At 35.9% G+C, this 14,803-nt stretch overlaps 1 protein-coding gene across 1 annotated transcript in view; it reads right to left on the bottom strand.

Moving 5' to 3' along the window:
- LOC140758720 (insulin-degrading enzyme-like 1, peroxisomal) overlaps positions 1 to 14,803 on the bottom strand; it is a 55,480-nt gene that overhangs the window by 27,828 nt on the left and 12,849 nt on the right. Inside the window, exons 7-12 of the mRNA XM_073094983.1 lie at positions 14,491 to 14,542; positions 7,301 to 7,423; positions 7,102 to 7,214; positions 6,789 to 6,951; positions 1,501 to 1,593; positions 1,325 to 1,410 (exon numbers count right to left, since the gene is read on the bottom strand). Coding sequence (XP_072951084.1) covers positions 1,325 to 1,410; positions 1,501 to 1,593; positions 6,789 to 6,951; positions 7,102 to 7,214; positions 7,301 to 7,423; positions 14,491 to 14,542 — 630 coding nt within the window. The remainder of the gene's footprint in view (positions 1 to 1,324; positions 1,411 to 1,500; positions 1,594 to 6,788; positions 6,952 to 7,101; positions 7,215 to 7,300; positions 7,424 to 14,490; positions 14,543 to 14,803) is intronic.

Genomic DNA, 14,803 nt, shown 5'->3' with positions numbered 1-14,803 from the left:
TTGCAAGGCGCTCGACCCAAAATTTGAGGTCATTTATAAAACGCAAGCTGGAGCTCAATATTTGAGCTCATTTATTGATCGTGAATTCAAGATGGGCTAGCTCACTTGAGCTTGGCTCACATTAGCTCGACATAATATATATAGTTCGCAAGATTGTTCTTTGGCACAATTGGTTAATATGTGTCTTCTTTAGTACAATGATCAGTGTTCAAGTCCAACATTTGATATTATTAGTGGGTGTATTTGGCAAAAAAACGCTTAGAACAGCCCAAATACCTACCCTCCACTCCAAAATTGGTAAAAAGGAACCAATTACCATGGTATATTGTAAGAGTTTTTTATGGAAGCTGGCCATAAGCAAGTCAAATAGAGCTTGGGTGAAGCTTGAATTCCATAAATTTCAAGCCAAGTCAGGCCAAGCTCAGGTCGCTCGAGCTTGGCTTGTCTACAACCCTAGATGGACTCAAAAACTGCCAGTGGCTTGTCAAAACTACATGTGTCAGCAGGCTAATTTCTAATGTTTATCAGTTTGTGATCAATGATAAAAAGTAACGGCAAAGAGAGAGGGAGTAGGCCAAGGAAAGTGGAGGAAGTGAGGGAGTGACAGTTATGTGAGGGGAAGAGATGGGAGGGAGAGAGAGACAGAAGAATACAGGACTATAACTAGATGATAGGATCAAATTGTGTTTGGTAGGCCAAAATACAATCCAACCCATACTAAAAGCCACTAAATTAATTTGACCGCATGTTTCTTCTTCCTCATCTTCCCCTCTACTCGTGATCTAGTCCTACCCAAAGCCTACAACACTAAAAAGTTTTCTCCACCTCCATTTCTTCGTCTCTCATTGACCCGCAGCCCTCCATTGCATCTTCCCTCCCACCATCAGCAAGACCACCCATACCACATGGCACATCTAGGCCTACCCAAAGCCTACAACACTAAAAAGTTTTCTCCACCTCCATTTCTTTGTTTCTCATTGACCCGCAGCCCTCCATTGCATCTTCCCTCCCACCATCAGCAAGACCACCCATACCACATGGCACATCTCCTGTAGCCTAGCCACTGGCATGAGTAGTTCCATTGCACGTTATTCTTTGCAATTATCAACAAAAGCTCATCAGAAATCGGTTTAAAATGAACTCAGAAGATATTCGCAAACTACTATTAGAACAAATGAAAAGAGAAAGACAATTTAGAACTATACTTAGAAATTTTGAATATTCATATGGAATCTAACTTATAATCACTACACTAGAAATTTTACAAGAATATGTGTGACCTGGGCAGATTAATTTCGTAATGCAAAGACAAAGTTCCAATTACCTCATCAAAAATCCATTTTGAAACTCCAGATTTTTGTAAGAGGAAAATATACTTGAATAATAAACCAACAATATCTTCCATATGCTCTGTCATCCAAGATTTACATTAGAATAGCTAACATCACTAAAATAGAATACAATATAAATGATGCTTCTAGGGATAAGAAGAGAACTAACCATGGCCTGCATCAGTAAGCTCTATAACTACTGAGAAAAAGGAAAACTCAAGACTCCATTCCCCTTCCCCAGCCTGTAAACTCATAGCCCATCCTGCAAAGATCAAAATCCATCATCATAATGTGACAAAAGAAGAACAAAACTAATAAAAATGAGGTCTCCACATGAAAAAATATGACCAAATTGATATGACTTGCTACCAGAAATTTATCTTTGCATGACATACTTGTAGCATATTAATTTATTAATTGAAACACATTATTCATGTGACATTAGAGAATATATCAAAGATTCAAAATGATGTATCTAAAATACCCCCATTAACCGACAGCATTCGAATAAGAACATCATATGAAAGAACAATCAGGTCCGATACTACAGAGAAATCTTAATTCATATGATAATCAGATAATTTTATATGAATGAGACATGAACCTGATTTGCCACACCATGGCAAAGGTATTTAGCAAAATATCTCTATATCTACAAACTTAGGAATATGCTATAAAACTAATCAATTATTACTTTCAAATCACCTCATGGCAAACAAAAACCATGCTATTGAAATGGTTAGAAAAATAAAAAAGAGCGCTCCCATGAATGCCTCTACTTTGGTCTATCTGCATTCTAGGAAATTCCTGTCCTTATCGATTGAGCGAAGGTAGAGTGCTAAAAAAAGCAGTATATTACCAGACAAGAGGGGAAAAGGAAAGTAACAAATGACAACTTTTTGGCCTGATTTTATCACTAGTGACAAGTCAGCTTGCTTTAGCAAATGTAGAAAGTACTAAAAATATCAATGGCATGTAAGATCATTTTAGCAAATGTAGAAAATACTAAAGATATTTTTGGCATGTAAGATAATTTGAAAAATATAGGGAAATTTAACAACAACATCATATGTTTTGCATTATCATCATTCACAACCCCCGTAACGGTTTTATAATTCAAGCCCCTTCATTTTGTTCTTATTACTGCAAAAACATTATATTGTTAGTTTCAACCAACTATGGCTGTGCCAATCGGCATAGGGCGTACCAGTCAGCACTTACCATGTTGGCAGCATACCGGCATGTGGCACGAGGGGTGTTACACGGCACCCCTCCTAGCGGCAATTTGCTCCCCGTCAAGCTTTCGTCGCCGCTAACCTTGCCGCTGTCATCACCCGTCATCCCAAAGAGCTCAGCAACTTAACTCTTTATTCACCCGCCTTAACCCGTCGGAGGTCTTCTTCCTCCTCAAGCTGGGACTGGGGCTAGGGCATCCTCGCATAGGATGCGACAATGCCTTCATCTCCGACAGTGAACAATAGTGGGCGAGCGGCGAACGACGAGGTCAAAGAGTAAAGCGTCGATCTCTTCTCTTTTTCTCTCTCTTACAGCACGTGTTGTGCTGTACCATGCCAGCGGGTCATCAACAAGGGCCGTGCCATGGCACCGCCATCCATGGTTTCAACAATGGCAGTGCCGAAGGCACATGCCCTGCCATGCCACTAGCACACATTTAACATATTTTTAATAAAAAAATTAGAATATTTAAAAATATTTTTGGGTCTTTGGCACATCAAGCTTTGATTTTTTATTTGAATACATATATGAAAACCTACCTTATAGTCTTTTATCTATAGATTATTTTTTTAAATGACCTATTTTATTAAAAATACAACAATAGTCATATAGAAATTTTATTCAACATATAATATGATTGAATACATTCATTAAAACTTATATTAATGATTTAACACTCCATAATATAATTGAACACATAAAGTTGATGATGACTTCATTTGCAAATACAAGAATAATACTAAGGTTATTCGATGATGATTGGTAAAAATAAAAAAGTTAAAAAAACTGGGCTCCACATCGGCACAGGTCGGCATGCTATCATAAACTAGGGCTGTGTTCACTTGTAGAATAAGGGTGGAGCAAACATAAGTATTCTAATTTCTAATACCAGAAAAAAAAGAGCTAATACTAGTATAAAATATCCTAATGTTTAGTTCAATACTAGTATAAAATGTAATAATTATATTTAATGTGATATAAAGTTGATATTAAAATAATAAAATAGTATTGAAAATTGATGTTTAAACCCAATGATGAAAATACCCTAGAATATATGTTAAATAGTAAATAGTATGGCCTTTCTACTGCGGACTTCCCCATAAAGAATGAAAAGAGAAGTGAAAGATTTGGGTTTGGTAGCATCAATGAACACCCGAGTGCCAGGTTAGTGCGGGTGTTCATTGATGCTACCGAACCCAAATCTATCACTCCTTCCCTTTTCATTCTTTTTCCTCTTCTCCTCCGTCTACAACTGAGATCTAAGGCCAACACCAACATCCAAGCTTTGGTTTTGCTCGCAACAATCGTCATTCCCACCCAATCGACATTCCCCTTTTCACCCTCTCCGATGGACATCCTAATAGCCTAGATCCAATCTAGCCTCCGAATTCTTAAAAGAGGAGGGCGGCAGCACCGAAGGCAGACTTGGCAACGGCGTTGAAGCAGTCGAGGGCGAAAATGTTGCCCCACCATAGGGAGACACGGTCGAGGTGGGACGGGAAGGCATGGCAGAGGAGGATGAGATCATCGCAGCGAGGGAGTCGACGGCAATGAGGCGATAGGATAGGGAAAGGGAGGTCAATGCGGCGGAGACATTAGGGTCAGAGAAGGAGAGATCAGACCAGAGGCTAGAGATGAGCACGTCGTTGAGGTCGGGCGTAAGGTCGAGCGAGCGAAGGAGGCCGAATGCGAGCTTCTTGCAAAAGGCAAAGGAGGGGGAGTCGATGATCTCATCGCAAGTGGTCTTGGTGATAATAGAGACATCGTGGCCAACGGCAGATTGCTAGAAGGCTACAAGGAGCATGCCATATTGCTTGAGGGCATCAATTACCCTACAATGTGCAGGTACACAGGGCTGCCATTAAAGATGAGAGAGAGAAGAGATAGTAATTATAGCTGATATGACTAATAATTACGTATTATCATCTCAAAGGTAAATTAGTATTCTTGGGTTATTAATAAATAGTTTTAAAAAGTTGTATGGAATAAAATGAGTGTTGAATTAGTAAACTAGAATAAAATAAGATATTGTTTAGTTACTACACCAAAATAAGGAAGCTTATTCTAGAATAAATCTATTCCTATTCCACAAGTGAATGAGGGAGCTAAGTCTTTGAAATAGACAGACCATACAACATTCAACTTTCGAGTTGCAAGTTAAGTCAACCATTCGCTTCGCAAGTGTTACACTTGTTTAGATTGCGACAAACAAAGACAAGCAAAATATACAATTTAGGGGAAAGGTTGTGATTCTTTATTAATAGGAAAGGAAGTTACAAGATATGGCAACAATAAGAAATCTAAAAGGGCAGGAGAACCATCGAGGGCAAAATAAACACCATTGAACTAGTAACACTTCGATTGTAGAGCTGGCTCACTTAATGCTTCTCAACCGTTCTCCTATACTACTAAGCATGAGCATCCCTAGTTCTGCCACCCAAGAGGATCAAAGGTCTTTTGGAGTGTTATATTTTAAAAGTAAGTCCCATTTTAGTTTTGGCCCGTGGTTTTTGAGGGCATATGCCGAGAGACACATGGGCAAACCTAAAACTCGTGTTGCGATGACACTAATATTGAGATCCCAAGGTACTTTGCAACAAAAGACACTCAAAAATATACAAAAGGCACAGAGTTAGCATCCCATTTACAGACTCAAAAACAGTATAATAGGATTGACATTGCGAACAAGATGATCCTAACAACACGCCCGTGCAGCACCAGCTCGACTCGGCACGGTTTGGCACCGAGATGTGTCACTGGCACACCCTACGCCAAGTGTCGTCGGCCATAATTGGAATTTAATAGACAATTACGATATAGATTAATTAAACTAAGGGTTAAATATATTTTACCCTAATGTACTCTAGACTAAAGTCACTTTACCCTTTGAATTTTATTTTGTTGTATCATTATGCCTTTATGTGTTTTTGACTAAATTGCAACTAGTAGATTTTTATAATCCAAAATTAATGATGTACATGCCTTAAAATTTTAAAAATTGTTATCAGTTTGAAGTTTTGAACATATATCACTTTACCGCTAAGACTTATATTTCGTATCACCAAACCACACTGAGCTTTCTTTTCCAATAGAAAGTTATTTAACAAAAGCAAGGCCATTTAAGTCATTTTATGATTTTAATCATCTTTGCTAATGACATATACATTTAGTCAAAAGTGCAAGGAGACATAGTGATACAAAACAAAGCTTCGGGAGGTAAAGTGATTTTGGTCCAAAATATGGGGGTAAAATATACTCAATCCTTAAATTAACAATATATAGATGCAAAATGACTTTAATACCTTGAATGAGTTTTCAAAGGTTAAGAAAAAGTGAAAAAGGGAACCAAATTTAAGGTCAAATTTGGGGTATTTTAGATATTTCAAATTTTTATTCTCAAAAGTGATGGATATTCCCTATTTTGTTAGTTCTTTTAGATGAAAATTAACTCGAGGTATTTTTGAGGCATTAAAAGCAAAATATAGGGGCCAAATGATAAATATCCATATGGTAGATTGTGAGTGATTAATAAATGCAAAACTAGGGTCCTTTTGATAAACTTCCAGAGAACACATAACTAGAGTACATATTTTTGACCATAGTCTGTCTGAACAAAGCAAATGTCTATCTAAGGGCAAAAAATAAAAACCATTCAAGGCAATCTATGGTTACATCAATTTGATCATGTTTTGTATCTTTTTTCCATGTTTCTCTTTTGTTTGTGATTCTGTTTTGCTTCTGATTTTATGTTTTCCTGTAAGCTATGTTATTTCAGTTCTTTATTGATGTCATTGACATTACTTTTTTATGTTTCAAAAATAAGGATACATGAGGTGATCCATATCTCTAATTGTTAGAAAAAAAAAATGTTGTACTAGTAAATGGTACTAGTGTTTTTTCTTTTTACTCTACTATTTTCTTTCGAATGTCTTACCTGATTATCAATAAATTGTAAGAAACTAGTAAACAACTAACCAAAAACAACAAAAAAGGCCAACCCTAGCAACCTAAAACATCTTCAGCCTTGATTCTGCATCTTCCCACAGTAATGCCAACAAAAACAACAATTAGGAGAAGAGAAAAGCATAAGATGCACCAAAAAAAAAAAAAAATGTGTCCAGCATGATGATCTAAACCTAGAAAATAATTAAATAAGCACATGTGCAGAAATATGAGGATAAAAATAAGCATAAGATTTAAAACATCAGAAATTGAAGTTACCTAACTTTTTCAATATGTAAAAGAGAGATCCTTCTCCTTCATGTCCAATAAGATGACCAAGGTACCTGCAAGGGCCTTCCTTATAATTGCGAATGCTAGGAGTTATTGGCCATATAATTCTCAAAGTGTGACCTTGCTTTATAGGGACTGCTTTAACAAGGATCTGCAACAATCTAACAGTTAATAAACTATGATTGTATTTATTCTCATCATAATTATAGCAGAATTACAATTAGATGGATAGTAATATGAACAGATTTATGCATAATATTGCAACTTTAAAGATTATCTGTACTAGCATTAGCTGATATACCTGGAGATGTTCACTTGAACAAGGTTGACCATGGAAGTGAAAGTGACTCCTTTCTATATTTGGAATATCTTGGAACTTCTCTTCAACTAGTTTTTGGATATTATCAAGGCTCTCTATGAATTCCATCGACAAGGAAAGAACAGATAAGTATATAAAAGAGGTTATAAACATTTGATAACAATAAAATGTAGGCCCTGACCTTTTCCATATACCACTAGGTGCATAAGGTTTGCAGAATAGTTATCTTCATAAAATTTAAGTAATGCAAGCCTTGTGTCCACTCCATTTTCTTTTGGTTTAACCTCCAATGTATGCCAATTTCCTAAAACAGCATAAAATAAGTATAAAAATTATATATATCTAAAGTAATTCCTTTGTTCAGTGCCACTCAAGTGATCAATGGGAATTAAAAGAGTAAAAATAACTCAAAAAAATGCTATATTCAAAACAAAATAAGGCAAGTATATAGCTGCCAGCCTGTCAATAGGCTTATGGTGATCAACGGATTGTGGACATGTTAGCTTAAAGAAAGCTATTAAATTCTAGGAAACTTGAGTTATTATGTTGTAACTTAATTTATATGTTTAGCCTGCCAATAGGCTTACATTTTGGGAAAGTATATCAACTAGCAACTTGATAGAGAATGTATGATGTTAAACCAGAAGATGAAATATAACAATAGCAACATGAAACACGAAGTTTCAGCTAACAGAGAAAATCATAAGACAAGGAAATAAATTCAAGAAGAGCACAATTTGAAATTACAAAAAGAATAACATCATCCACGGAACATAAGAGATGCAAACCCTACATTATGTATGCAACTATGCAGATTAATCTACATTTTAGAGAGCATCACTTGATGTGACTGTTAATTCTTGACCCATGCACCATAGTTTGCTTATTTTTGTATTGAAACAAAGTATTATATAAAGGGGGTAAAATTAAAATTGCGTACATCTTACGCTTCCAAATTTCTAGATCAGTTGAAGCCTCATACAAAGAGAAATCATGTTCTGCTCATAGTATGCAGTGAAAGTCAACTCCCACAAACAAACAATTAGACAGATAGATAAGACTAAGCACTTGGCTGATTAAAGAATAGTCTTCATTTAATAAATCTTTGACAAATTTTAAAGAAAATAAATCTCAGCTAGATACACTTCTCCAGAAAATATTAAACAGGGTTGACAAGTGGATTTGCACTTTCAGAGTCTAATGAAGACCATCTATACAAAGTGATAATGACAAAGCAACAAATATAACAATCAAAGCTTTGCTGCCAAACTCAAAAAATTGGTCTGAGTGGCCCTGATAGCATGTCATTCATTAAAATTTAATATTGTGAAAGTTCATAGAATCCAAACAGTCTTACAAAATGAATCAACTGACCAGTGGTTGTTGTGTCAGCACAGCATGTACCATGGAGGGTACCATCGACAGCCCCTCCCCCTTACATACACACCACAAAATTGTGATTTGCAACACTAGGCTATCTCATGTCATGGAGGAGAAAGATGAATGATCCCTAGAGGATTGATAAGATCTCACAATCTGTGTGAGACAAAAGTTGTGATCTGCTACCTTCAAAGCAGAATTAGAGTCCAGTAGTTATTCTCTTTCATCTAAAACAGAACATAAAAGTCTTCCTTGACTTGAATAAAATCTGAAGTCGTGTCGTATAAGTGAACGTTAGTTTCTTATCATTAAATGAGCATCTTATATTTCATAGAAATTTAGAGTGATATAATCCTTATGTAAAGGCCAGCCTATCCAACTTTCCGGCATTAAGATACGTTTAAGCATAGTTTCTAGTTTCAGCCGATCCCGAGTGGGATCGGCCAAAACAGATCAGGATCAGCTATAGCCGATCCCGATCCGGGTTGAAACCAACCAGTTGGCTGGCTGCTAGCTGCAGTCGTCAGCTGCTGAGAGGGAGAGGGAGAGGGCAAGAGAGAGAGTGAGGGAGAGAGAAAGGGAGAGGGAGAGAGAGGGTAAAAGGAAGAGAGAGTGAGGGAGAGAGGGACAGCTGCTGCTGACAGCAGCTAGAGAGAGAGGGAGAGAGGGAGAGAGGGAAAGAGAGAGTGAGGGAGAGAGAAAGGGAGAGAGGGAAAGAGAGAGTGAGGGAGAGAGAAAGGGAGGGGGAGAGAGAGAGAGAGAGAGAGAGGGAAAGATAAAAAAAAAGAGGGGGAAAGATAGAAAGAAAGAGAAAGTGTAGCAAAGAATGGATACTTCAGACTAATAGTTAGAGGGATAGAAAAAAAGAGAGGGAAGAAGAGAGATTTTTACTTTTTTACTTTTTAGACTTTATATGTGAGTAATTATTATTTCTTATTTTTTTATAATTTTTTCTAAATTTTTAGAAATTTCTCAACATTTCTAAATAATATTTAGAATTTTATTTTATTAAAATAATCTGATCCTATACAGGCAACCGATACAACTGATACGTATCGTTTTTCTGGACAGCCGATCCCGATCCCGATATCGATTTTTGGAACCTTGCGTTTAAGACATGGATGATTATCACAAGAGATTCCCAACATATCATAAGATTCGCGTTCTTGAAAATCAGCACTTCTCCAAATCCAGAAAACAGACGGGATTCTAGGATTATCCCTTGGAGCAAATACTTTTATGCATACCTCTTCTGGTTTATCTATACCATACTGTATTCTCGTAAGATGATACAAACTAGCTAAAAATCCGCCTGGTGCTACATCATAGACACACTGAGAGCATAAATAATTGTAACCATATACATATAAAATGATAACAATGGAGTCCCAATCCTCGGTTTTTATTTGTAGAATATCTATTTCTCGGTAATCAAAGCCCAAAGATCTATGAACTAATAAGTTAAGAGCTTTGTAGCAAAAAGATCATAATTTATTTCACAAAACGTTTTAAGCGTATCATGAGGTATGCTTTCCCTTTTCCTTGTAGGGTTTCTATTTAATAAAAGGGTATAGATGCAGAGGCGGAGATGAAGGAGAGTATATAAGTGACAATACAATGCTTGTGGCACAACAAATTGCATGTAAGACCAGTAGATTCAAAGGAGCCATGAGCCATCTAGAAGAAAGGACCCCATACTTCAAGAAAGCAGACATGTCAAATAACAATGAAATGCCCAGAAAGAGAAGAAACAAAAAAGCAAAGGAATTAGGGCACTGAAACTAGAGAAAAGGAAGAATAGATATAACCAACAAGAATTCTTGGTTTGTATGTGAAATGCCAAAAAGTCAAAGACTTGTTGTCAAAGAAAACACAATCCAAGCAATGGATAATATTATCAGACCACAAGAAAATCAGCTCTCTTTCCAGACTACCTACCATAAGTTTTAGCATATTATGCCTTCTGCAATGCATGTTACATCAATTAGAATTCTGGGATGACCAGCATAATATGTGCTATACAGAAGCATGTCTCCGAGTACATTTTAAACCACAAGATGATCAACACTATTAAGTGTTAAAAGAACTAAAGAAATTAATGTGGTGTCTTTGCAGTACCAATCGCAAATGCCTTGAGACATATATATTTCCAACTGATACTAGTTCAGCCATCTTTCAAGTCCAGATCAAGCATTGGTCTCCATTCTTTTATATTCCATCTACATAATTATCAGGCCAGTATGGACGTCCTAACCCTACAAACATTGCACAATATATTGCATAGCTAGCTTGTCAACAAGACTTTCTACAGGGAGTGCATTAATAGTGCAAATTGTTGGCCCACCTTAGTCAAAGTGTCAAACTTTGTTACAGATGGTTGTTTGACCCACATGAACCGTGGCATAGCGAGGTAATTCTATATTTGTGTAGAGAAAAAATAATAAGATTGAAACAAACTAACAACTCAATTACAAATTCGATTTTGATTGGTTGATGGAATGATATAAAACAATAGCATACAACTATTTTGTAGATAGAACAGTTAAAGTCCCTCATTTGTATCAAAATTGTTGAGAGGTGTCAAGCAATAACCATCACCTTATGTATTTCAATGAACAGTACAGCTCCTTGCAACGCAATGGAATAATTTGGATCAGCAAGTGATATAACAAAGTAACAAACAATAAACTCTTCAAATCTCTATAAATCTAGCCCCAAACATAAGTCATATGTCAAGTAGTTCTTTTCGCATTGGAGACCATTTTAATGTCCTTAAAGGAGAAAAAGAAATAAATCCAGCCTGGCATCCGTCTTAAAAGTGAAAGATTTTACCTATCACCCTTGACTTAGGCAATGAAAAGGTCAGCAGATTGAAAAGAGGGTAAAGAGAATACCAACAGAAAATTGAAATCATAAATAGGACCAAAGAACTGAAAAAGAAGGATTAAGGAAGGCTTACTTATCCATATGCTCTAAGATTTCCTACTTTCCTTACATGATAAGTCGCCTTTGAACCTTTATTTCTACACAATACTCAACTGCAGGAATTTATAGATAGACCATATTTGGGTTTCTTAGAATTCGTTTAAGGTTAGGATCGCATCTCAAGTAAATTATGATACCAACACCCTAAGACATTTAAGATGTCTATAATGGATCCAATAAGTGGTCAGTTCCAATAAGGAGGAGCAAAAGGTGGCCGCATATCCTAAAAGGCTTAGGAAGCCTCTACATCAAGTCTAACAAGAACTAACAAGTTAAGAAGCCAACTAATATGAACCTAAAGTACACCTAGACAAAGTGAAAACAAACTAATGATTAATAATAATTAAAGCAACAAGCTTAGATGCCACCTGGCAAATCATAGTTGCATTTCGTAATCATCCTTATACTATATTTGTGTTACAATTCAAGCAAACAGCACTAAACAGGTTCCCACAATATTAGCAATAAATGAACTAAGTTGCACCAGTATATATATATATATATATATATATATATAAAACTAAAATTGTAAAACTCACAAATATTGGCAACCAAAATATTCAATATATACCAATTCAAACCACGACAAAGTCCATAACTTAGGTTGGTTATATAATAAAGTGATCTGAGTAATCATTGCTCGGTATCTTGACATCCACTCAAGTTACCAACGTAGACCCAGATATGCAATGAGCTAAAATAAGTCTTAGCTCAAACTCAAGCAATCCATTTGTGCTTTCATATCAACTTTGGTGTTTCTAAGCTGCAAACTGCTGAAAATCATGGACTATACTATCATGAGATATGAGAACTTGGATCATCACTAACATGAAAACCAAGCAATTTATCTTATATTTTTTCTTCTAACATGTTGTTATTCAGTAGAAACCAAAATGAATATGATCAGAACTAACTTAAACACCAAGAAATATATTGACCACCTCATGATTAAACCTTTTATCACTAGAACAAATGCATTTTTCTTATCCTCCTTTAAAGATCAAACAAGGGATAAAGTTTAGTACAGTCCAAGGTAAGAAAACCACTACCTTTGAGATTTTTTAAGTTAATAAAGACCAAAGAGGGAGGATAGTCACAATTAAAGAACCCTTACTAATAGAGTTCAAGTGTATATATTCTTCGCAAAGCTAAAGATAAGTAGCCATAAAGTTGCATAAAAATGTGTTCTCCCACTAGCCTAGAAATAGTGGCACATTTCCAATATAATAAACAAAGAAAATCATTAAATCATTAAACGAGTTGAGGAGTTGCCATGTCACTTAGCACACCCTGTTGCCAATGAGGTATTGGCACGTGGCATGGGGGCATGCCAAAGATACCCTTGTACTGTAAGATATCAAGCTAAAATGACAAAAATTATATAAAATTTTGCATAAAGAAATACCATAAAAATAAAGCTTAATTTCAGATATAGACTGATCTCAACTTGAACTTTGCAGTTGTTGGATGACATTTCAGACATGGATAAAAAATAATGGTTTCACCTAAACCAAGGTTCCAAAACTCGGGATCGGCCATTCAGAAAAACGATACATATCGGCCATATCGATTTTATTGGTTGTATCGGCCGCTTATATTGTATCGGATTATTTTTTTAATCATATAAATTCTAGATATTATTTAAAAATATGAGAAAAAAATTTTAAAATTTAGAAAAATGATAAAAAATAATACTAATTATTCACATATAAAATCAAAAAACTAAAAGTTACATTAACTTATTCAAAACTTTGATGAATACCAAGTTGTCTCTCCCTTCTCTGTCCCCTTTTCTCTTTTTACCTCCCTTTCTCTATTACTGCCACAAGGCAAATTCTATTTTTTTATTTCTTCTCTCTCCCTCTTCTTTCTCTCTTTCTCTCTCAATCTCCACCTTCCTCCCTCTCTTGTCGCAAGGTAATTTTATTTCTCTATTTTTTTTATTTCTTCATTCCCTCTCAATCTCTTCGTTCCTCTCTCTCACACACTCTCTTCCTTCCTCTCTCACTCTCCACTCTCTCTCTCGTCTCTCTCTCTCTCGTCTCTCTATCTCACTCTTTGTTACTACATCAGATTTTCTACTGCAATAACAGAGATTAAAGGAGAGAGAGACAGAGAAAAAGATTGGAGAAAAGAAAGAGAGGAAGAACAAGAGAGAGGGAGAGAGTAGAGAGAAATGAGAGAGATATGGCACCGGTGAGAGAAGAAATGAAAAAAATAGAGAGAAGAGAGATGGCGTGAGAGAAGAGAGAAGGAGAGCCCATATCGACAGATTGACTGATATGGCCGATCTTGCCCCGATACGAATCAGATATCGGCCAATCCAACCGATACTTGGACTAGTTTCAGCCATGGATCGGCATGGTGGATCCCAATCCGTTTCAGTTGATCCCAACCATGGCCCAAACCTTATGCCTAAATTTGAAACAATCAAAAACGTTTAGGGAAACATCAATTTGAAATCTAATTGGTGCATGATTCACCTTATGGGCATTGATCTACTTTGGGTTACTATAATTTGTTTATCTAGTTTGAACTATATGTATACAATTTACAACTTATATATATGTCAATTAATACTCCAATTTCTACATAAAATTGCATTTTTTTTTTACCAATATCTAATGCTAAATGTCTTTCATTTAACCAGTGAAAGCTAATTTAGCCACTAAAAAGTTGGAAAAACCTGTTTTAGGGCGTATCAAGAATGTGTAAATGTGCCACGGACACCCCAAATGGCCTGGGATTTGCCCACACTCAGCGTGACGCGTGCTATGACACGCCATGCCAAGCCAATGTTGGATATGCTAGCCTGCCCTGTGCCCATAGCACTGTAATCCTTGAGATTGATATCTATTTCAAGAAAAATGATTTAAGTCCATCCAAAAATAGGCAAGATATTCTAGCAAGCAACAACATCATGTAAAACTAAAAGAACACAGCTACAATAATAAAAAAAAAATAAGACCGCAGATTATAAGTTACTCAAGATATCAAATTGCTTACCTGTACTGAATTTATGATACGGATGATCTTGTGATGATAGATGCTTTTGAAGCTGAAAATATTGAAACAAGCAAGCTGAAGTGAAACTAGCATAATGGTGAACATTAAAAATTGAAAAGCCATTAAACCTAAATATAAGGGATAAAATTTCTTATAATTAATGGAAATCCAGCATGACATTAACAAGCCAACAAGCCAACTACAAAAGGAAAGAGCATAAGATCCTCGATTTCAATTTTAATATTCATTATGAATGGGATTACTATCACTTATCAGAGTCAAATTTCAGCAGGCAAAATACTTGGGACAGTTT

This window comes from Typha angustifolia, chromosome 4 (assembly GCF_048772165.1).
Source record: "Typha angustifolia cultivar Huaian chromosome 4, ASM4877216v1, whole genome shotgun sequence".
NCBI classification, from domain to species: domain Eukaryota; kingdom Viridiplantae; phylum Streptophyta; class Magnoliopsida; order Poales; family Typhaceae; genus Typha; species Typha angustifolia.
Note: the sequence above shows the minus strand (reverse complement) of the source record. Positions and strands in the feature narration are given on the sequence as shown.